General features: G+C 41.2%; 2 protein-coding genes across 8 annotated transcripts; one reads left to right on the forward strand and one right to left on the reverse strand.

The window, feature by feature from the left end:
- Window positions 1-388: 388 nt before the first annotated feature.
- slc25a47b (solute carrier family 25 member 47b) lies at window positions 389-4198 on the forward strand. 4 transcript variants are annotated; one of them, XR_005037806.1, is made up of 6 exons: window positions 389-748; window positions 961-1004; window positions 1117-1188; window positions 1273-1461; window positions 1696-2480; window positions 2843-2982. XR_005037806.1 is itself a non-coding variant. In XM_036955167.1 (6 exons), exons 1-6 carry the CDS (start codon window positions 712-714, stop codon window positions 3118-3120), a joined length of 879 nt encoding a protein of 292 aa, XP_036811062.1. In that variant the 5' UTR covers window positions 395-711; the 3' UTR covers window positions 3121-4198. The 4 variants fall into 4 exon arrangements, 2 of the variants coding, with proteins under 2 accessions (XP_036811061.1, XP_036811062.1); XR_005037805.1 differs by lacking the exon at window positions 2843-2982 and adding an exon at window positions 2679-2834 and having other exon boundaries at window positions 1696-2612; XM_036955167.1 differs by having other exon boundaries at window positions 395-748; window positions 1696-1954; window positions 2843-4198.
- wars1 (tryptophanyl-tRNA synthetase 1) lies at window positions 4145-21931 on the reverse strand. 4 transcript variants are annotated; one of them, XM_036955162.1, is made up of 11 exons: window positions 21870-21931; window positions 14254-14385; window positions 13575-13782; window positions 13137-13245; window positions 12813-12932; window positions 10730-10912; window positions 7318-7418; window positions 6894-7006; window positions 5884-6057; window positions 5440-5580; window positions 4145-4779 (listed from the first exon to the last, which is right to left on the reverse strand). In XM_036955162.1, the coding sequence occupies exons 1-11, from the start codon at window positions 21894-21896 to the stop codon at window positions 4621-4623; spliced, it is 1467 nt and encodes a 488-aa protein (XP_036811057.1). In that variant the 5' UTR covers window positions 21897-21931; the 3' UTR covers window positions 4145-4620. The 4 variants fall into 4 exon arrangements, with proteins under 4 accessions (XP_036811057.1, XP_036811056.1, XP_036811059.1 ...); XM_036955161.1 differs by lacking the exon at window positions 21870-21931 and adding an exon at window positions 20919-20963; XM_036955164.1 differs by lacking the exon at window positions 21870-21931 and adding an exon at window positions 15949-16031.
- Between the last annotated feature and the right edge of the window lie 725 nt (window positions 21932-22656).

A 22656-nucleotide genomic window follows, 5' to 3' on the forward strand; every position in this document is an offset into this window, starting at 1 on the left:
AACACTTTTTTGGAGAGTTTGAAATTGGGATCCTTTGCTCCTGACAGGGCATTTCCAGACAAAGACTCGACATGGAAATTAATCACATTGAAAGTATTTAGAAAATTCCAAAAACGTATCTTTCCCTCGTAAAATTCCCCTAAATGTAATTTGTAAGCTCAAGTTTGACGGACAAGTATTGTCTCGTTTTTACCAGAATCCCTGAAAAGAGACCTGGGAAAATGAAGGTAACATAAAAAATATATATGGATCTACAAACAATCTCTAATTCATACAAAATTATTCTTTATGTTTAAATAATATACTACATTTATATTTTCCAATTAACTCAATATGCCCGTTACAGCTCGGTGATGTTTACTCAAACCCAGAAATTGGCTCAGACTGTTTGTTGCACAACGAGTCATAATTCAATGTGACACAATGCCGGTGTAGCATTTTGATGTTTGACAGTAGCTAGCTACCATAGCTGTGTAGGTCGTCTATGGTCACGTTAGATCTCTATGTAGAAAGCTTTAGTAAACATTTTCTGATGCGATGTATACCTAATTCACCTGACAGTGAATCGTTGAGGAGAATAATATTAAATGATATTTAGATCAAAATTGAAGGTCGTGACTCGTGTTATCTAGAAAAACATCATAGCTTGGCTAACTAGCTTAGCAGGCAGCCATCTAAATGAATTGAGTTGACCCCCCCAAGGAGGAAAATATGCATTTGGCAGATTTCGTTGCTGGTTCCGTTGGAGGTGAGCTAAATAACGTTACTGTAATGTGTTTTTGTCTTTTTTTTTTAAACCATCTAAATAATTTAACTTATCATAGTTGTATTGCTGGGAAATTTGGCAGCATGCAACTACACAGGCAAGCGAGGCTATAGGCCAGCTTATAATGTGAAATAGGTTAAAACATTTTCAGTGAATTCGTTACATAATGTGATGAATATGACTTGTTCCTTCAGGAGCCTTTGGAGTGGCTGTGGGGTATCCTTTGGACACAGTGAAGGTAAGTATATTTTTATGTGAGCGAGCTTCATTAGTTGTCTGTGCTTATTTCACTAATGTTTAACAGTGTGCAATTATCAAACTTAACTTTTGACTCAATTACCTTTTTGCAGGTGAGAATACAGACACAAAGGAGATTCACAGGAGTTTGGCAATGTATTCATACTACATGGAAGAAAGAAGGGGTGAGTGTCTAAGTGACATGTTAAAACCCCCATATGAAGCGCTGTAGTTTGGACTTGGGGCTGAAAGCTGTGTCTCTTCCACAGGTGAATGGATTCTACAGGGGCATGTCCATGCCAGTCACCACTGTGTCCATCAGCTCCTCTGTAGTGTTTGGCGTCTACAGGAATGTCCTGCAGTGTTTACATCAACTACGATCCACCTCCACAGGTTTGGATTTTCTGCCAGCCAAAGTGGACTTCTTCTTGTCCGGGTTGTCAGGAGGTGTTGCCCAGGTAGTCTACTTATAACTAGTATATTAGTCTATACTGTTGCAACGTTACATGAGATGGTTGCTTGGCATGGCCAATATTGGTAAGTTTCAGTCAATTTAATTAGGGGAACTAAAAAAATAAGTTCCCCTAAGCAAAACTGGATCATATTCACTAGGAACCAAATGGGCTGAAACACGACCCTGATGACATCATACCACAACACCTTTGAGTACTCTCTCCCTTGTCCTCTTTAAGGTATCTGTAATGGCACCAGCTGACATAGTAAAAGTACGGATGCAGTGTCAGACGGTACACCAAGGCTTGGACGCTCAGCAACCCAAGTATCGCGGCCCAATGCACTGTCTGCTGACCATCGCTCGTGAAGAGGGCTTCCTCGGGCTGTACAAGGGAGCTGGTGCCCTCGCCCTGCGAGACGGCCCCTCTTTTGCCACCTACTTCACTATTTACCACGTTATCTGTGAGCAGCTATCTCCACCTGAGAACACCCAGCCAGGTAAACACGTAGTACCTGGGAACACCCAGCCAGGTAAACACACAGCACCTGGGAACACCCAGCCAGGTAAACACACAGCACCTGGGAACACCCAGCCAGGTAAACACACAGCACCTGGGAACACCCAGCCAGGTAAACACACAGCACCTGGGAACACCCAGCCAGGTAAACACACAGTACCTGGGAACACCCAGCCAGGTAAACACACAGCACCTGGGAACACCCAGCCAGGTAAACACACAGCACCTGGGAACACCCAGCCAGGTAAACACACAGCACCGGAGAACACCCAGCCAGGTAAACACACACCACCTGGGAACACCCAGCCAGGTAAACACACCACCTGGGAACACCCAGCCAGGTAAACACACAGCACCTGGGAACACCCAGCCAGGTAAACACACAGCACCTGGGAACACCCAGCCAGGTAAACACATGGTACCCGAGAACACCCAGCCAGGTAAACACATGGTACCCGAGAACACCCAGCCAGGTAAACACATAGTACCTGAGAACACCCAGCCAGGTAAACACACAGCACCTGGGAACACCCAGCCAGGTAAACACACAGCACCCGGGTACACCCAGCCAGGTAAACACACAGCACCTGGGTACACCCAGCCAGGTAAACACACAGCACATGGGAACACCCAGCCAGGTAAACACACAGCACCTGGGTACACCCAGCCAGGTAAACACACAGCACATGGGAACACCCAGCCAGGTAAACACACAGCTTCACTCTGTAAGAATCTTCCAAAGCGTATGCTTCTGTATCTCGTATGCTTCTGTCCTCTTAAGTGTACATGGCTGCTTTTGCAATTGGTCATCATGATCCAGGATAATTTAGTGTTGATTATTTGGTGTCTCTTCCCCCCCCCCCCCCAGAGTGGAATGTGGTTCTGCTTGCTGGTGGACTGTCAGGGATGTGTGGCTGGTGCATAGGGACACCCATGGACGTGATCAAATCCCGTCTGCAGGTGGACGGTATGGGCAAGAGGAGATACACAGGTTTCTTCCACTGCATCGCACAGAGCATACGCACTGAGGGGCCGGGTGTTCTCTTCAAAGGCCTGAGCCTCAATTGCATACGGGCCTTCCCTGTCAACATGTCCGTGTTCGCCATGTACGAGGTGGTTGTGCGCCTCCTCCGACCGAAAACTTGAATTTAAAGGCTTGGGTTGTTCATTAGGTGCCGAATGGACTGAAATAGGGAGGAACTACTGGTCCGAGAACAAATTTGGACACGGGCTGCACTAATGAATCCAACCTTGGCTTTGAAGACTTGGGTGATGGGATTCTATTTTAATTGTTTCTCATGCCATTTTCCATGACTAGAATAACACCCAATCCGTTGTTTATGTTGTATCATTATTCACCATTGCCTCAGTTGCTATGTGATTTTTATGTAGTGCCATACTGCACTACATTTCCCCAGTAAGATTTATTTGAAATATTTCTGTATTTCAAGGGAAAATATGAATTGAAAATGAATACTAAGCTAAAAGTTTTATGGTAGAGTTCTGATTGTTTAGAAATAGGACCTAATAGTACTACAGAAACGTCATCATTTTGACTTACCTACTTTTTACACAGCATTCCCTCACTGCCCTTAGAACATAACAGGGGTGTATTTTACACCGCACGATCACTTGATTTCAATGGCTACAACTGAAGCTGATGGACAACGTGTCTTAGAAAATATGAAGTTTTTCCTGAATACTGTATTAATGAAAGTTACTTGTTGATCCTGCCCAAATAATTATCCCACTGTTCATATCGCTCCTATCGGCAGCTCGGAAACAAGCGTCTTTGAAGTAGGGCCACCACCCAGCAAACTGCAGTATACTGGTGGTCGGTCTTTAGGAATTGATTAACTTCTGCCACAGGCTTTCACCTCACCTTCAGTATGAAAGTGAGCTGTGGCTAGGAATTTATCAACTTTGCTTTGTTACTGTAGCCAAGCAGTATCAATTATTTGTCCTTGACTTGGACAGTATTTTCAATGGTACTGGTAAACTCCCAGTTCTCAAAATACTGCAAGTCATTCTCTGTATACCACATGTACTGATGATCCTGTACTTGTGATTTGGTGTTTGAGAAAAAACAAAACTTCCAAGTATCGCATCTGATTTTGCTGTGAGTGAAACGTATAAGGGAGTTTTAACACGCACAAACATTTCAGCAGTGTAAAGTGAAAAAATAAAATATATTTAATGAATGAATAAAGATTCACAAGACAGACATTATTTTATTCATCCAATGGTATTGCTGTTAGCACAAACTAAAATAAGACTTCCTTTGTCAATGCTTGGTAAGTTTGATGTGAAGCCATATCATAGTTGGTTAATCATTAGACACAAACTGCCCAGCATGGGGATATGTCGTTGACACATTTAAGTTTCATGTTTCTAGTATGGCGCATGTGATGAGACCTGGGACACATCCAGTAGGAGGTTGTGGAACGTTGCAGATAGAAATATCATGAATAGAAACGATTCCTTTATTCTACATGTCAGAGGCATATCTATTCTACAAAAGATATTTATATCTGAACGTTCCACAACGTTGTGCTCTGCTGAACACTCCTCTGCTGAGTTTTGACCTGAACGACCTCCAACATTGTGTCAGGACTTAGCACATGAATAAAACTGGCTACGCACGGGCTAGAAACTGTAATTTAGAGGTCTCGGGGTCATGAACTGCTTGACGGTCTCTTCTGTGACCTGCTTGCGTCTCTCCTGATGGGATGTGATCATTGGCTGCAGGGTCTCTATCAGACGCTTCTTCAGCTCACCGGTTAGCAGGGCTCCACTGGCGTAGTCCTGGAGACAGAGATACAACACAGCAATGAGTGGGATTATTATACTTATGACACAATACAGCATAGAACTTTATTTCCTGGAAATCATTAGCCTGGTGGTCCAGTCTGTTTGTGCTTTTGCCAGGCCAAACATGGCATGACATGACATCAATAGAATAGATGGCTACAGCACATCATTGGAGAGTGACCAGGCTAGAAATCTAGACAGTTAATCATTCGGATAAGACTGACACACACAAAGCATCAGTGTTCATTTGGGGAGATTTTTAGAAAACAGACTGGCACAATTTTGTCTGGCACAGTCAAATGTCCCGCCGCGTACAAGAGTTTTAATACCAAATAGAAAACTTAGTTTGCTTATTTCCTATAAGGTTATTTCAGATTATTTTTCAACTGTTAGGGTAGTCATCAATAGTATGGTTGTTTGGGTTAAAAACACCAATTCAAATGTAGGGCTATGTAGCTAGGTACAATAAATACACACACTTCAAAATGTAGGACAGTGTGGCTGTCAATATAACACCAGATTCTAAACCTTGACAGCAATACTGTAAAAAGGTTGATCCATGTCTGTCTATTGTTCCAGTCCAAGTTCATTGGGTTCTCTGGCATTTGTCCAGGCAGCACGCTCCCCCCCCCCCCCCCCCCCCCCCCCCCCCACCTGTCGGATTTTCTCCAGCTGCTCGTCGTCCTCCAGGAAGAAGGTCAGGTACATAAAGGACACGTCCACATCGGGGTTGCCGCCATATTTCCTGTGCTCCTCTACCGTGTCTTTCCCTCCGGAGAAGGCGTGCTTGTTCACCTAGGTGATGACAGCAAAAATGACAACTCGAACATGAATTACAGTTTTTCCCCCTCTTGTTTCCTGTAAACCATTCTCTTATCAATCGATCAAATGTAATATGATTTCCATTTCAGGTGACTGTATTTGACTGCCATGTGGAAGTAATAAATTAAATGTACTGTATTTAGTCTACTAAGCTGGGCTGTACTGTGCCAATCTGGTTAAGCATTCACTATTGATAGAAAGGACGAGGTAAAAATAAAATACCCGAGCCAGTATAGTTCGAGTGGGCAACAGGGTATTAGAAAGCTTCAGTGTCACCTTATTTTTGATCTGCTTGGGCGTGTCTGTGAGGAAGATGGAGGAGTTGGCGTCACTGGCGGACATCTTGGTCTGGGCACCCTGCAGCGCTGGAAAGAAGGTAGAGTGCAACAGGGCAGGCTTGGGGTAGCCGATCCTGGGGGCCACATCCCGGGTCATCCGGAAGTAAGGGTCCTTAAGGGGTAGAGGATGAATATATCGTTATAAAAACCGTTATAGTGCTCTAGATGTAACGCTACATTGAGTCCCAATGAACTTAAACATATCAGACTGAACTTTATAGTTCTTTACTCTCTCAGTGACATGCTGTCGGACCCTGCTACTCAGATCCTTCTGATTTTAACCTTGCAGGATTTTATTCTGGCTAAATGAAAATAAAGTCACAAGCATAGTCTGTAGGAAGAGAGGTTGAGGTTAATCAGTTGCCACTAGTCAGAGTAGTGTAGATGATCAGTCAAAGCATCCAATTTCTAAAATTAACTGTTAAATCTTTAGCAGACAGTGTGTCCTGGTTGTTACAGGTTAGCAGACAGTGTCCTAGCTGTTACAGGTTAGCAGATAGTATGTCCTGGGTGTTACAGGTTAGCAGATAGTATGTCCTGGGTGTTACAGGTTAGCAGTCAGTATGTCCTGGGTGTTACAGGTTAGCAGTCAGTATGTCCTGGTTGTTAAAGGTTAGGGTTAGCAGACAGTGTGTCCTGGTTGTTAAAGGTTAGCAGACAGTGTGTCCTGGTTGTTACAGGTTAGCAGACAGTGTGTCCTGGTTGTTACAGGTTAGCAGACAGTGTGTCCTGGTTGTTACAGGTTAGCAGACAGTGTGTCCTAGTTGTTAAAGGTTAGGGTTAGCAGACAGTATGTCCTGGTTGTTACAGGTTAGCAGACAGTGTGTCCTGGTTGTTACAGGTTAGCAGACAGTGTGTCCTGGTTGTTACAGGTTAGCAGACAGTGTGTCCTGGTTGTTACAGGTTAGCAGACAGTATGTCCTGGTTGCGCTGTGATGCTTGACTGACCTGGTCTATGGCACAGGGAATGAGACACTGGACATCTTTTCTGCCCTTGAAGATCTGAGGGAAAGAGCTACTGAACGACGGAGCGGCCTGGATGGCGGGGAAGGCAATCTTTCCTGGGATGGGTGAGAGAGGGAGGAATACTTAGCTTTTAAAAAGCATTCACCTGGGCTGTATTCATTAGTGCACACCATAGTAAAACAACGTTTTGCATCAGAAAATTAGTGTTTCTTATTGGACAGTTAGTCCCGCTTTGTTTGAGTTAGTTTTTTCCCCGCTTTAGGTTTCTAGTGAATATGACCCTGATCACATTGTAGCAACACTAATGCTACTCAGAAAGTGCTTATTCATAATGAAAGTGAAATCCCGGCATTTGTATAATTCCTCAACAGGTGTTGACTCAATTCCTACAAGTCGTCTCTCTTACCGATGCAGTCACTGTCGCCAAATCCAAAGATGCCTTTGACCTGGTTGAAAGTCACATGCTTCTGTACTTTCACCACATTCCTGTAGAAGTCTGGGGACGCCCTGTAGAGACAAAACAATCAGCAAAAAAGACAACATAGCTGACATGCCAACCTCATTATGAATAAGAATTTGTTCTTAACTGACTTGCCTAGTTAAATAAAGGGTAAAAAATATATATAAACTGAGCAAAAAAAGAAATGTCCCCTTTTCGGGACTCTGTCTTTCAAAGATAATTCATAAAAATCCAAATAACTTCACAGATCTTCATTGTAAAGGGTTTAAACACTGTTTCCCATGCTTGTTCAATGAACCATAAACAATTAATGAACATGCACCTGTGGAACGGTCGTTAAGACACTAACAGCTTACAGACGGTAGGCAATTAAGGTCACAGTTATGAAAACTTAGGACACTAAAGAGGCCTTTCTACTGACTCTGAAAAACACCAAAAGAAAGAAGCCCATGGTCCCTGCTCATCTGCCTGAACGTGCCTTAGACATGCTGCAAGGAGGCATGAGGACTGCAGATGTGGCCAGGGCAATAAATGGCAATGTCCGTACTGTGAGACGCATAAGACAGCGCTACAGGGAGACAGGACGGACAGCTGATCGTCCTTCGCATTTATCGTTGAAGGAACGAGTGTTACACCGAGGCATGTACTCTGGAGCGGGATCAATTTGGAGGTGGAGGGTCCATCATGGTCTGGGGCGGTGTGTCACAGCATCATCGGACTGAGTTTCTTGTTATTGCAGGCAATCTCAATGCTGTGTGTTACAGGGAAGACATCCTCCTCCCTCCTCCCCCATACTGCTAGTTCGGTGTGTGATTTCCTGCAAGACAGGAATGTCAGTCTTCTGCCATGGCCAGCGAAGAGCCCGGATCTCAATCCCATTGAGCACGTCTGGGACCTGTTGGATCAGAGGGTGAGGGCTAGGGCCATTCCCCCCACAAATGTCCGGGAACCTGCAGGTGCCTTGGTGGAAGAGTGGGGTAACATCTCACAGCAAGAACTAGCAAATCTGGCGCAGTCCATGAGGAGGAGATGCACTGCAGTACTTAGTGCAGCTGGTGGCCACACCAGATACTGACTGTTACTTTTGAATTTGATCCCCCCCCCCTCCCTCTTTGTTCAGGGACACATAACATTTCTGTCAGTCACATGACTGTGGAACTTGTTCAGTTTATGTCTGTTGTTAAATCTTGTTATGTTCATACAAATATTTACACGTTAAGTTTGCTGAAAATAAACATAGTTGACAGTGAGAGGACGTTTCTTTATTTGCTGAATTTATATATAAAAATAATTACCACTAGTAGGAATCAGATGCACTTTAAATAGGTAAAGTATTTGTCACTGTGAGCTACTTCTAATTGAAGGATAACCATCAGACTTTAGTATCTCCCAGTCTCATCAGAATTATGATGACAGAAGGCTCATGAGTGAAAGGTTGAGAGCAATGTAGCCTACTATCTAAATATTGACTGCACTATAGCACCACCTTCTGGGAGATCAGTGAACAGACATGGGATTAATATATATACAATGCTCAAAAAAATAAAGGGAACACTCAAATAACACATCCTAGATCTGAATTAATGAAATATTCTTATTAAATACTTTTTTTCTTTTTGTAGTTGAATATGCTGACAACAAAATCACAAAAATGATCAATGGAAATCAAATGTATCAACCCATGGAGGTCTGGATTTGGAGTCACACTCAAAATTTACGTGGAAAACCACACTACAGGCTGATCCAACGTTGATGTAATGTCCTTAAAACAAGTCAAAATGAGGCTCAGTAGTGTGTGTGGCCTCCACGTGCCTGTATGACTTCCCTACAACGCCTGGGCATGCTCCTGATGAGGTGGCGGATGGTCTCCTGAGGGATCTCCTCCCAGACCTGGACTAAAGCATCCGCCAACTCCTGGACAGTCTGTTGGTGGATGGAGCGAGACATGATGTCCCAGATGTGCTCAATTGGATTCAGGTCTGGGGAACGGGCGGGCAAGTCCATAGCATCAATGCCTTCCTCTTGCAGGAACTGCTGACACACTCCAGCCACATGAGGTCTAGCATTATCTTGCATTAGGAGGAACCCAGGGCCAACCGCACCAGTATATGGTCTCACAAGGGGTCTGAGGATCTCATCTCGGTACCTAATGGCAGTCAGGCTACGTCTGGCGAGCACAAGGAGGTATGTGCGGCTCCCCAAAGAAATGCCACCCCACACCATGACTGACCCACCGCCAAACCAGTCATGCTGGAGGATGTTGCAGGCAGCAGAACGTTCTCCACTGCGTCTCCAGACTCTTGTCACATGTTCAGTGTGAACCTGCTTTCATCTGTGAAGAGCACAGGGCGCCAGTGGCGAATTTGCCAATCTTGGTGTTCTCTGGCAAATGCCAAAAGTCCAGCACGGTGTTGGGCTGTAAGCACAACCCCCACCTGTGGACGTCTGGCCCTCATACCACGCTCATGGAGTCTGTTTCTGACCGTTTTAACAGACACATGCACATTTGTGGCCTGCTGGAGGTCATTTTGCAGGGCTCTGGCAGTGCTCATCCTGCTCCTCCTTGCACAAAGGCGGAGGTAGCTGTCCTGCTGCTGGGTTGTTGCCCTCCTACGGCCTCCTCAGCGTCTCCTGATGTACTGGCCTGTCTCCTGGTAGCGCCTCCATGCTCTGGACACTACGCTGACAGACACAGCAAACCTTCTTGCCACAGCTCGCATTGATGTGCCATCCTGGATGAGCTGCACTACCTGAGCCACTTGTGTGGGTTGTAGACTCCGTCTCATGCTACCACTAGAGTGAAAGCACCGCCAGCATTCAAAAGTGACCAAAACATCAGCCAGGAAGCAAAGGAACTGAGAAGTGGTCTGTGGTCACCACCTGGAGAACCACTCCTTTATTGGGGGTGTCTTGCTAATTGCCTATAATTTCCACCTGTTGTCTATTCCATTTGCACAACAGCATGTGAAATTTATTGTCAATCAGTGTTGCTTCCTAAGTGGACAGTTTGATTTCACAGAAGTACGATTGACTTGGAGTTACATTGTGTTGTTTAAGTGTTCCCTTTATTTTTTTGAGCAGTATATATATATATATATATTTTAAATAACTATTGTTTAGTACTCCCATGATGTATAAATGCTCAAAGAGCATGATGAGGGAATTCTGAAACCACTAATATTTAATAGTTCTAAAACACACAGTAGAGTCCCTGCACCTCTTAGGTATATGAGACCCAGGGCCCATATCCACAAAGCATCAGTCAATCTAGGATCAGCCTTTTAGATCATAATGAATAGCATTAGATAGCCGGAGGGGATCTGATCCTTGATCAGGGGTCTGTGATTTAGTTACGTACCCCATGTAGTCCAGGTCAGAGAAGATGAAGGTCTTGTTGATGTCGAAGCCGCAGGCGATGATGTCCTTGGCGTTCTCCATAGTGTAACGGTGACAGTCCTCCAGGGACAGGTCCTTCCACAGGTACTTCTCATCATCCGTCAGCTGGATCACCAGCGGGATGTCAAACGTGTCCTGCAGCCATCTGGGAACAGGTGGAGCAAAAACCCTTTACTCTCAACTCTGATCTGAATCCACTGCCATTCGATCGACCTTAAATCACGAAGTCAGTCTAAAGTAGACCTTTCTTCTACAAACCTGACTTGAAGCGCTGGGGTTTAGGTTATCTGTTATTATAGTCAGTGTTTTACACAGTGTGTTATTATAGACAGTGTTTTATACAGTATGTTATTATAGACAGTGTTATACAGTATCTGTTATTATAAGCAGTGTTTTACAGTATCTGTTATTATAGGCAGTGTTTTATACAGTATGTTATTATAGACAGTGTTATACAGTATCTGTTATTATAAGCAGTGTTTTACAGTATCTGTTATTATAGGCAGTGTTTTATACAGTATGTTATTATAGACAGTGTTATGCAGTATCTGTTATTATAAGCAGTGTGTTATACAGTATCTGTTATTATAGGCAGTGTGTTATACAGTATCTGTTATTATAGGCAGTGTGTTATACAGTATCTGTTATTATAAGCAGTGTGTTATACAGTATCTGTTATTATAAGCAGTGTGTTATACAGTATCTGTTATTATAGGCAGTGTGTTATACAGTATCTGTTATTATAGGCAGTGTGTTATACAGTATCTGTTATTATAAGCAGTGTGTTATACAGCATCTGTTATTATAAGCAGTGTGTTATACAGTATCTGTTATTATAGACAGTGTTATACAGTATCTGTTATTATAAGCAGTGTGTTATACAGTATCTGTTATTATAGGCAGTGTGTTATACAGTATCTGTTATTATAGGCAGTGTGTTATACAGCATCTGTTATTATAAGCAGTGTGTTATACAGTATCTGTTATTATAGACAGTGTTATACAGCATCTGTTATTATAAGCAGTGTGTTATACAGTATCTGTTATTATAGACAGTGTTATACAGTATCTGTTATTATAAGCAGTGTGTTATACAGTATCTGTTATTATAGGCAGTGTGTTATACAGTATCTGTTATTATAGGCAGTGTGTTATACAGTATCTGTTATTATAGGCAGTGTGTTATACAGTATCTGTTATTATAAGCAGTGTGTTATACAGTATCTGTTATTATAGGCAGTGTGTTATACAGTATCTGTTATTATAAGCAGTGTGTTATACAGTATCTGTTATTATAAGCAGTGTGTTATACAGTATCTGTTATTATAGGCAGTGTGTTATACAGTATCTGTTATTATAGGCAGTGTGTTATACAGTATCTGTTATTATAAGCAGTGTGTTATACAGTATCTGTTATTATAGGCAGTGTGTTATACAGTATCTGTTATTATAAGCAGTGTGTTATACAGTATCTGTTATTATAAGCAGTGTGTTATACAGTATCTGTTATTATAGGCAGTGTGTTATACAGTATCTGTTATTATAAGCAGTGTGTTATACAGTATCTGTTATTATAAGCAGTGTGTTATACAGTATCTGTTATTATAGGCAGTGTGTTATACAGTATCTGTTATTATAAGCAGTGTGTTATACAGTATCTGTTATTATAGGCAGTGTTTTATACAGCATCTGTTATTATTGGCAATGTGTTATAAAGTACTGTATTTGTTATTATAGGCAGTTTGTTATACAGTAGGTAGGGTCTAGAGTGTTTCCCGGTCTGGGACAAAAGGTCAGGGATGTACCATAGTGTAGGGAGAACTTTTGGTGGTTATTAATAGTGTCAAGTCCCTCCATCTCACTAATACTAATCAGGGTTGGGGTCAATTCCATTTTAATTCCAGTCAATTCAGGAAGTACACTGGATGTCCAATTCTCTTCTATGCTTTTCACAGAAAAAACTCTGAATTTGGTTTACTTTCTGAATTGACTGGAAGGGAAATGGAATAGATCCCAACCGTGGCTACGTATACCAACAGACTCACTTTGTAAAGATGAAAGGGATGAGGTGGCCCATGTGCAAGGCATCTGAGGAGGGTCCTCTGCCCGTGTAGAGGTAGAAAGACTTGTTCTTCTCATACGTGTCCAGAACCTGGTGCATATCTCTGGAAAAAGACAAACCATAGAGTTACAGCATATGAAACACCCTAAAATGCCCCCAAGACAAGATGAGAGCAGATTAAGACTATATGTTTACTACGTGGTATCAATTGCTCATGCTCAATCCCAGACAGATAGACATAAAGGCAGATGGGCAGATGGACCACCCTCTATAGAGTACATTCAAATAACTGACTAACATAACTGACCTGTGAGAGAAGAAGATTCCTCTGCGTAAAAACCGGTGTGCCTTCTGTCCCGAGACTCTCTCTATTCTGTCCACCAGCTCTTGGTCAATCTTGCTACTGCCAAACCTCACTGAAAAGAAACGTCAGTACACAATCTACCCATACCATTAATTATGCTCTGACAATTATTATTTTTTTTTTAAGAGTTTGACATTCGATAACATCCATGTGTTTGAAGCAAGTTTACAGCAACGTGTGAGATATTGACATATCTCACAAGGCTCTCACAAGGCTCATTCATTTTCAGAGAGGCCCAACTCCTAACTTGAAGATTCATACATAACTCTGACAATTCTTCCATCAATGCATGATTTACACAATTATCAAGTGAAGCGTGCGCTGTGCATAAATTCGGATTCTGCCCAGAGATCTAACATTATGCTTTCTTTCCCCTCTGACCTATCAGCTTGTCGTAGTCCACTCCTTTGGCGTTGGTGGTGGAGACATTCCAGGGGTCGACCATGTCCTCCCCATCTGCAGCTGGCCCGTTGTCTTGTGAAACAGCGCATTCTGAGGGTGGACATCCAGTCTTGTAGTCCTGACCTGTTACCTGCTTGTAGTCCACTTTTAGCTTCAGCAGCAACTGTACAGCAGCGTCAATATCAGCCTGCAATCCAAAAACAATATAAGATAAAAGGTAATACAATAACATCACGGTGGATCATTATCATGGAATAATTCACTATACGAAGACGATATGACCAGTGTTGTATCGGGACTGTATTGCACAACACTTAGCCACTTATTATGACATGATACAGCATAAGAACACACTGGTTGTGTTCTTAACTAATAGAAAACATCCCCATGTGAAAATATTTGTAAATATGTATATGTTATAGGTACTTAGTTTTATATTAGTTGTAGCAGTAGTTTGTTAGTTGTAGGCCTATTATTAGTTTTACAACTTTTCTATGCCGTTTTATTTGTATATCATTGTTATTATTGGACCGTTAGTAATTGCCATATTATTCTTGTTACTAAGTATTGTATTTTTTGGGGGACACTTGAAAACGAGATGGTGCATCTCAATTTTATCCTGCAAAAATAAATGGAATAAATCATTCTAAAAGCTCACTTTTGCAGCCTTTTCAGTTTTCAGAGTTCGGACTGTGTCTCCTTGTGATGTTAGTTTCTCATATAGGTCCATTGGGGTCATATCCCCAGCCCCGTCTCCCAGACAGTCTGTCATCTTCAACTTGGTCAGGACCTAAGAGATACAAGATTGTGTGACACAATTTCATATACAGTAGTTGACGTCAAGTAGCACACATGCCATTGCATTAGTTAACAAGCTATCTAGTGTGTCTTGTCATAAGATGACATTTTGCATGGTAAAGATAAGGCCAGGGTTTTCAGTTCCCTGTGCTAGAGAAAGTAACTAGCTAATCTTGGTTAACTCAGAACTAAAATCTCCGAAATTTGTTCAGTAGTTTGTCCACTAAAATGACTAGCTACCTAATGTATGGGGTATTTCAAATCAACAAAACACACATTGCTGTCAGGGGTGGTTTGAAATCATTTCCACAATGAACAGCAATAGATATCTAGTTTTTCCTATGGTCCATGAAGCCACCTGAACAGAAAGGAAGGTTTAAGGTGCATATGTTGTGATTCAATAACCTCTCTATCTCCACTGCTAAAGCTAGCTTAGCATGGTGGTTAGCCCATATGTTTGCCATAACGTTGTTCTAATCTACTCTACCACGCCATGACAGTGGCTTTCGGTTTGATAGGATGTTTTTTTTTTAAATAAACACGAGTACATCAAAGGAAATATTCAAAATAGTTTCGATTTTGAAATATTCCAAATGTTTCAAAATAATTCAAATGCACGCACCTTTCAGATTCTATGACGCCGGTAAAATCAACTCATTCCACTTGCATCAGCCTGCTTGTTGGCTGGGAAGTGTTCAGGGCAAATGTATCCCCTCACAAACAAGTAGTTGATCTATTCAGTTCCACTGTGAATTTATTTACCGTAATAAGAGAGGTTATAATATTGTTGTCATGTCAAAGAGAAAATCCAGTTACTTTGAATGAGAAGGACATAAAGAGAAATGCGTAAACGACAATGTAAGTCTGTTTAAAACGTCGACGGTGCTTGTCGGAATTGTGTTGGTTCCGACTGACTGATTTCAAAATAAAAGTTGTCAAAAAAGGTTGTGCGCTAATGTAAAGAGCTTGAGATATAATTACAACTTTTATTGCGAAGATGTGGATCAATGGGTTCCTGCACAGGCTTCACACATTTGGAACGGGACAAAATTGATGACCTACATACATTTACTGTACTTTCTCCTGAACCACTGAATTGTAAAGTAGCGTTAGCTACTGCGATTATCCCCCCGTCATGGTACTAGTGACATATCTGTTGTAGTGGCATATCTGCTATAGACACAGGAAGATATTGCTATGCAGCTTCTTGGTTGAGTTACAAAGCTAGCTAACTACTGTGGCTAACCATAGAGCCAAAGATTTTTATAACTAACCAATAGCTCATTTTTCGACTGTATCTGTGATGGAGCTGTTGTGCCTGGCTTCAGCGCGTAGCCAGCTTGCGGGTTCATGTTCGCTAATGCTAAGTGTGTAGCCGTAAATGCAATATGGGTGCATCCACGTTTTGAACTGGGAAATCCCGTCAAAACGTCTTTAGAAGCATTGTGATTGTTTTGCTAATAAAAAAGTACATTCGGATCTGCTTTAACTTTATAAATCAAAAGGAAGTTGAGCAGAATCCATTTTGTATCAACAATTTGTTTTTAGTTCTTACCATAAACAGAGTTGTCCACTATCAATGACCCGTTTGACAGTTTTTTCTCTCAGTCTTAAGTGGCAAATACCACCTTCCTACTTGGTTATGAACGCAGCGTAATAGCCAGCTAGCTAACTAAGGTGAATGGGTTAATGGACAGAGGGGATTCTTCTTTAAGATTGGGTTGGCGGATCGCATCCACATTTTAGGTGTATACATTTTTATTTATTTGTTATGTATTTGTCACATGCGCCAAATAAAACAGACATAGATCTTACAGTGAAATGCTTACTTACAAGCCCTTAATCAACAATGCAGTTTTAAGAAAATCCCTCCAAAAAGTAAGAGAGAAGAATAACAAATCATTAAAGAGCAGCAGTAAATAACAATAGCGGGGGGTATATACAGGGGGTACCCGTACAGAGTCAATGTGTCAATGTGCGGGAGGAACCGTGTCGGGGTAACAGGTAATTATGTACATGTAGGTAGAGTTATTAAAGTGGCTATGCATAGATCAAATCAATTTTATTTATATAGCCCTTCGTACATCAGCTGATGTCTCAAAGTGCTGTACAGAAACCCAGCCTAAAACCCCAAACAGCAAGCAATGCAGGTGTAGAAGCACGGTAGCTAGGAAAAACTCCCTAGAATGGCCAAAACCTAGGATGAAACCTAGAGAGGAACCAGGCTATGTGGGGTGGCCAGTCCTCTTCTGGTTGTGCGGGGTGGAGATTATAACAGAACATGGCCAAGATGTTCAAATGTTCAAAAATGACCAGCATGGTCAAATAATAATAATCACAGTAGTTGTCGAGCGTGCAGCAAGTCAGCACCTCAGGAGTAAATGTCAGTTGGCTTTTCATAGCCGATCATTAAGAATATCTCTACCACTCCTGCTGTATCTAGAGAGTTGAAAACAGCAGGTCTGGGACAGGTAGCACATCCGGTGAACAGGTCAGGATTCCAGAGCCTCAGGCAGAACAGTTGAAACTGGAGCAGGGTATAACAGAATATAACCATGTACTCAATGTAACAGTTGCTGAATGATAAATTATGTTAGACCTTCTGAATATCTCTTCACCCTAGACATGTATGTGACATAGGCTTTGTCCTCAATCCTCTGACAGGTTTTTCACTTATGTCAAATATAGTTGCCCGAGAGGTGTCAGTGAGGGAGGGCAATATGTTTAGGTATCATATTGAGATTGACATTATAAGGGTTTATGATGTTTAGTTCATTGTTTTATTATTTTTCTTATATTCTACATAACTGAGATGGCCTTGCCCGAGGTTAAGAAATGCACATGCTTTAACACTATATGTGAAAGGAGATGTTTGGTCCTGACTCACCAATGTGAATGAGAAACTGGAGATACAATTGTTAAAATGGATGAGAGGTAGATTGCAAACCAGGTGTGACAAAGACAAAACAAATGGAAAATGAAAAGTGGATCGGCGATGGCTAGAAGGCCGGTGACGTCGAAGTCGTGACAACAAGTTAACAAAAAAGTCGTGACAACAAGTTAACAAAAAATTCTGATGACATAGTAAAACAAAAGAAACAAAAAACTAAAACCTTTATGTTAACCTCTCTGGGATCGTTCGGGACGCTAGCGTCCCACCTCGCCAACTGCCAGTGAAATTGCAGGGCGCCAAATTCAAAACAACAGAAATCTCATAATTAAAATTCCTCAACCATATAAGTATTTTACACTATTAAAGATACACTTCTCGTTAATCCAACCACAGTGTCTGATTTCAAAAAGGCTTTTCGGCGAAAGCAGAACATATTAGGTCAGCAACTAGTCACAGAAATCATTCAGCCATTTTCCAAACAAAGGGAGGTGTCACAAAAAGCAGAAATATAGATAAAATTAATCACTAACCTTTGACGATCTTCATCAGATGACACTCCCAGGACTCAATGTTACACAATACATGTATGTTTTGTATGATCAAGTTCATATTTATATCCAAAAACCTTAGTTTACATTGGCGCCATGTTCAGAAATGCCTCCAAAACATCCAGAGAAATTGCAGAGAGCCACATCGAATAACAGAAATACTCATCATAAACTTTGATGAAAGATACATGTTTTACATAGAATTAAAGATAAACTTGCTCTTAATGCAACCGCTGTCAGATTTAAAAAAAAGCTTTACGGCAAAAGCACAGTATTCAATAATCTGAGAACAGCGTTCAGCCACAAAAGTAAGCCATACAGTTACCCGCCAAGTTGTGGAGTCAAACAAAGTCATAAATAGCATTATAAATCTTCAATTACCTTTGCTGATCTTCGTCAGAATGCACTCCCAGGACTCCCACTTCCACAATAAATGTTTGTTTTGTTCGATTACGTCCATATTCCAAATACCTCAGTTTTGTTCGCGCATTTAGTTCACTATTCCAAAGGCACAATGCGCGAGCGCAAAATCCAGACGAAAAGTCAAAAGAGTTCCATTACAGTTTGTAGAAACATGTCAAACGATCTTTACAATCAATCCTTTTTATAATAAATCTTCAATAATATTCCAACCGGACAATAGCGTATTTATTACAGAGGAAAAAGAAGGAACGGCGCGCCTGCGTGACCGCATAGTAAACAACTGATTGGCCACAGCCCAGTCCACTTGTTGAAACAGCTCTTATTCGACCCCCTTCCACAATAGAAGCTTCAAACAACGTTCTAAAGACTGTTGACATCTGCTGGAAGCTGGCCACATAGACACAGTATATTGGATAGGCAATCACTTAAATTAAACTACAAACCTCAGATTTCCCACTTCCTGGTTGAATTTGTCTCAGGTTTTCACCTGCCATATGAGTTCTGTTATACTCACAGACATCATTCAAACAGTTTTAGAAACTTTAGAGTGTTTTCTATCCAATACTACTAATAATATGCATATATTAGCATCTGGGACAGAGTAGCAGGCAGTTTACTCTGGGCACCTTATTCATCCAAGCTACTCAATACTGCCCCCCTGTCACCAAGTTAACCCAAGCTATTATCCAGTAAGTTCTAACAACCTCCCTATCAAAGGATACTTAGAGATAAGGTTTCCAGAGCTTCCCTAGGCCTAATACTTTTAAACAGTGCCCCCAACCCTCACCGTTCAAAAGCAACTCTCTCTTGCTATATCCAAATCATAACTAAAACATTTAATGAATTATCCAACCCAAATTCAGAATAACAGTCCTTAGTTAACTCAAATTCAACCTTCTCAACTTAGCACACATCATCCCTATTAAAATGTACATTTATAAACAAAACCTTTTAGTGCCAGTAATAACTATTCTCATTACAGCCCCCCTTTGTCCCTGTTTTCCCGTCATAAGTGGCCTGGTAATGAAAGATCAGTATCTCAGTGCATACTTACTCCAAACTGTTGGCAGTGTGTAGACTCAGATAGAAGTGATATAATCACTGTCGTATTGCTTCGCCTTTGTCGCTCTTTCTCCAGCCAGTTAGAGAGGGGTTTGAGGTTTACACACACTGTGGTCAAATGATTCCAACCATGCGTTAAGACACAATCTGACGTCACCGTCTATGATAACTCCTTTATTCTACTGGCGACCTCTCGGGAAGAGTTACCAGATCATGAAGTTATCACCCTAACCCCTCCTAGAATCCCACACTCCATAAATCCCAATCTGGTGAAATTTGTATGGAAACAAAAACAAAAAACAAAATCATCAATACATTTATCACAATCCATTTGGAGTAACTGTCATCCCTTATTGACATATATTTTCCCTTCTATATGCAGACTGAACAAAGTACATATTATAGATTTACCCAAAGACCAGGACCCCAGGGAACGGGTCATTTTCCCTATGAACATGTGATTCAAAAACATAATGTTAAATAAAAATAAACAGATTCGAATAACTAATCAACTTTAGAATGACAATTTGTTATAAGTCCCTAAGGAAGTAATAGTATCTCAAAGTAATGTTGCAATTTGAATAGAAACTGGTGTTTTTCATTCATTTTCTAATGAAATCCCACCGGTTTCGATCATTTCTAGTGAGATTGATCAGGCCTCATCAGAAAGTGAGGATACAGGGCATTCGACACCATTAAAATATTTCCTCTCCCTTTTTTTCCCCTGACCTTCAGAAACCATTTAAAAACCTTTCAAAACGTTTCCATCCTACTGCATACCCATTTTAAAACTGAATTGAAAATAAACAATCCGAAAACCCCTTTCCAATAATCTTTTCAGTTTAACATGTTGCATTAGGTTAGTAAAATACAAAACTGTTATTTAACAAATGTAGACCCTTCAAAAAGTTGATGCTGTCTAATCAGCTTGACAGTCAATACTAATTTCATTCTACTTGTATTACTGAACACTGCTCCACGTAATGGAAACCAAGCCACAATAATCAAAAATTGTCAAAGAATGTTTCTCATACCTCTACTTCAAATGTCCCACTACCTCCTTGCTTTCAACCGCAGCTAATCTTTTTTTACAATCTCAATGCTTAATCCCTATACTCATCCTTTACCCTTGTATTGAAACCTCATATTTTCAAATGACTAAAATATCGCATCGTTAGAGTGCTATATAAAAAGGCACTAATAACATATTACCATTCAGATACTCATTATGTTTACACCAATCCTCCTTATCAATGACTATATTTTTATCACTAACCACAGCTTCAAACTCATTAAACATCTATTATTTTAAGATTAATCTGAAAATACATCAGCCAATTCTTAATCAAGCCAAACAATTCAAATTCAAAATTCTTAATTTCCAATTGACTGTCTTTTGTTACCTTCACTAGTCTACATCTCTTCCCTTATCTTAATCAGAGTTTGTTCTGACACTATAATAGGGAGAATTGTTGATCTACCATCAGCTGTTAGACAAACTGGAGCTGTCATTGGAATTAGCTGTGTTTGTCCTGAGAATCCTATATTTTTGGCATATTTTCCAGACATTGGGAGATGAGAGGCATAATTTGGACTTACACATGTGTAAGTGGCTCCAGTATCTGTCATCGTGGGTGTGCCTCTGTTCTCTCTTTGAACCTGCAGCATAGGTTCTTGATCAGCTGACCTTCCCCTGTAGGATTCTCCGGGCATCCCTAGTATCCCTGATTAGGCCCCGCCCATGGGTTCACAGGGCCCTGTGGTTGTCTCTGATTGTTTTGCCAACCACCACAATGTTCATAAACTAACTAAAACATTTTAAAGTTAATTTTAGGTTTAGTAACCTCTTTGCTAAATCATTGTTACCCCTCCCTTCTATAATACACACCTTCTATTAACTATTTTCCAAGGTTGGGCTACCCACTTCCCCGGATAATAATTCATTAGTCACGGCACTAATTATACCTTGTCTTAGAACCTATACTATACTATGTCTGCAAATGTATTACTGGAGAATACGGATGACTTAATGTCTTATTCTAGTAAATCACCTCAAATATCACTATTATTGATAACCCACGTTACCAAAATCATTCACAAAAAAAAGCTCAATTTTAGTCTCATCTGTCCAGAGTACCTTCTTCCATATGTTTGGGGAGTCCCCCACACATGCCTTTTGGTGAACACCAAATGTGTTTGCTTATTTTTTTTCTTTAAATGGCTTTTTCTGGCCACTCTTCTGTAAAACCCAGCTCTGTGGAGTGTACGGCTTAAAGTTGTCCTATGGACAGATACTCCAATCTCCACTGTGGAGCTTTGCAGCTCCTTCAGTGTTATCTTTGGTCTCTTTATTGCCTCTCTGATTACTGCCCTCCTTGCCTGGTCTGTGAGTTTTGGTGGGTGGCCCTCTCTTGGCAGGTTTGTTGTGGTGCCATATTCTTTCCAATTTTTTATAATGGATTTAATGGTGCTCTGTGGGATGTTCAAATTTTCTGATATTTTTTTATAACCCAACCCTGATCTATACTTCTCCACAACTTTGTCCCTGACCTGTTTGGAGAGCTCCTTGATCTTCATGGTGCTGCTTGCTTGCTTGCTTGCTTGCTTGCGCTGCTTGCTTGCTTGCTTGCTTGCGCTGCTTGCTTGCTTGCGCTGCTTGCTTGCTTGCGCTGCTTGCTTGCTTGCGCTGCTTGCTTGCTTGCGCTGCTTGCTTGCTTGCTTGCGCTGCTTGCTTTGTGGTGTTGGAGACCCTGTGGCCTTTCAGAACAAGTTGATATATACTGAGATCATGTGACACTTAGATTGCACACAGGTGGACTTTATTTAACTAATTACGTGACTTCTGAAGGTAATTGGTTGCACCAGATCTTATTTAGAGGCTTCCTAACAAAGGGGTGAATACATATGCACGCACCACTTTTCTGTTGTGTATTTTTTAGAATTTTTTGAAACATTTTTTTTTTTTCATTTCACTTCACCAATTTGGACTATTTTGTGTATATCCATTACATGAAATCCAAATAAAATTCAATTTAAATTACAGATTGTAATGCAACAAAATAGGAAAAACGCCAAGGATGAATACCTTTTGCAAGGCACTGTATCATTTACACTCCCCTCTCCTAGTGCATGATCAAATGTGTCCTTCCTGCCAGGCCACACTTAAGTGACGTCCCAGGAAGGTTGTGCAATCCCTCCCCACCAAGGACAGGCAACTTTCACACCCACTTTCACACTTTTACTCACGTTTTTTCCTAAAACGACCTGCAAATTCAGCCCCTCCCGGATACACTTCCCCCAACACAAGTAGGCGTTATTATACAGGATTTTTCACCTA

This window comes from Oncorhynchus mykiss, chromosome 19 (assembly GCF_013265735.2).
Source record: "Oncorhynchus mykiss isolate Arlee chromosome 19, USDA_OmykA_1.1, whole genome shotgun sequence".
In the NCBI taxonomy this organism is placed as follows: Eukaryota; Metazoa; Chordata; class Actinopteri; order Salmoniformes; family Salmonidae; genus Oncorhynchus; species Oncorhynchus mykiss.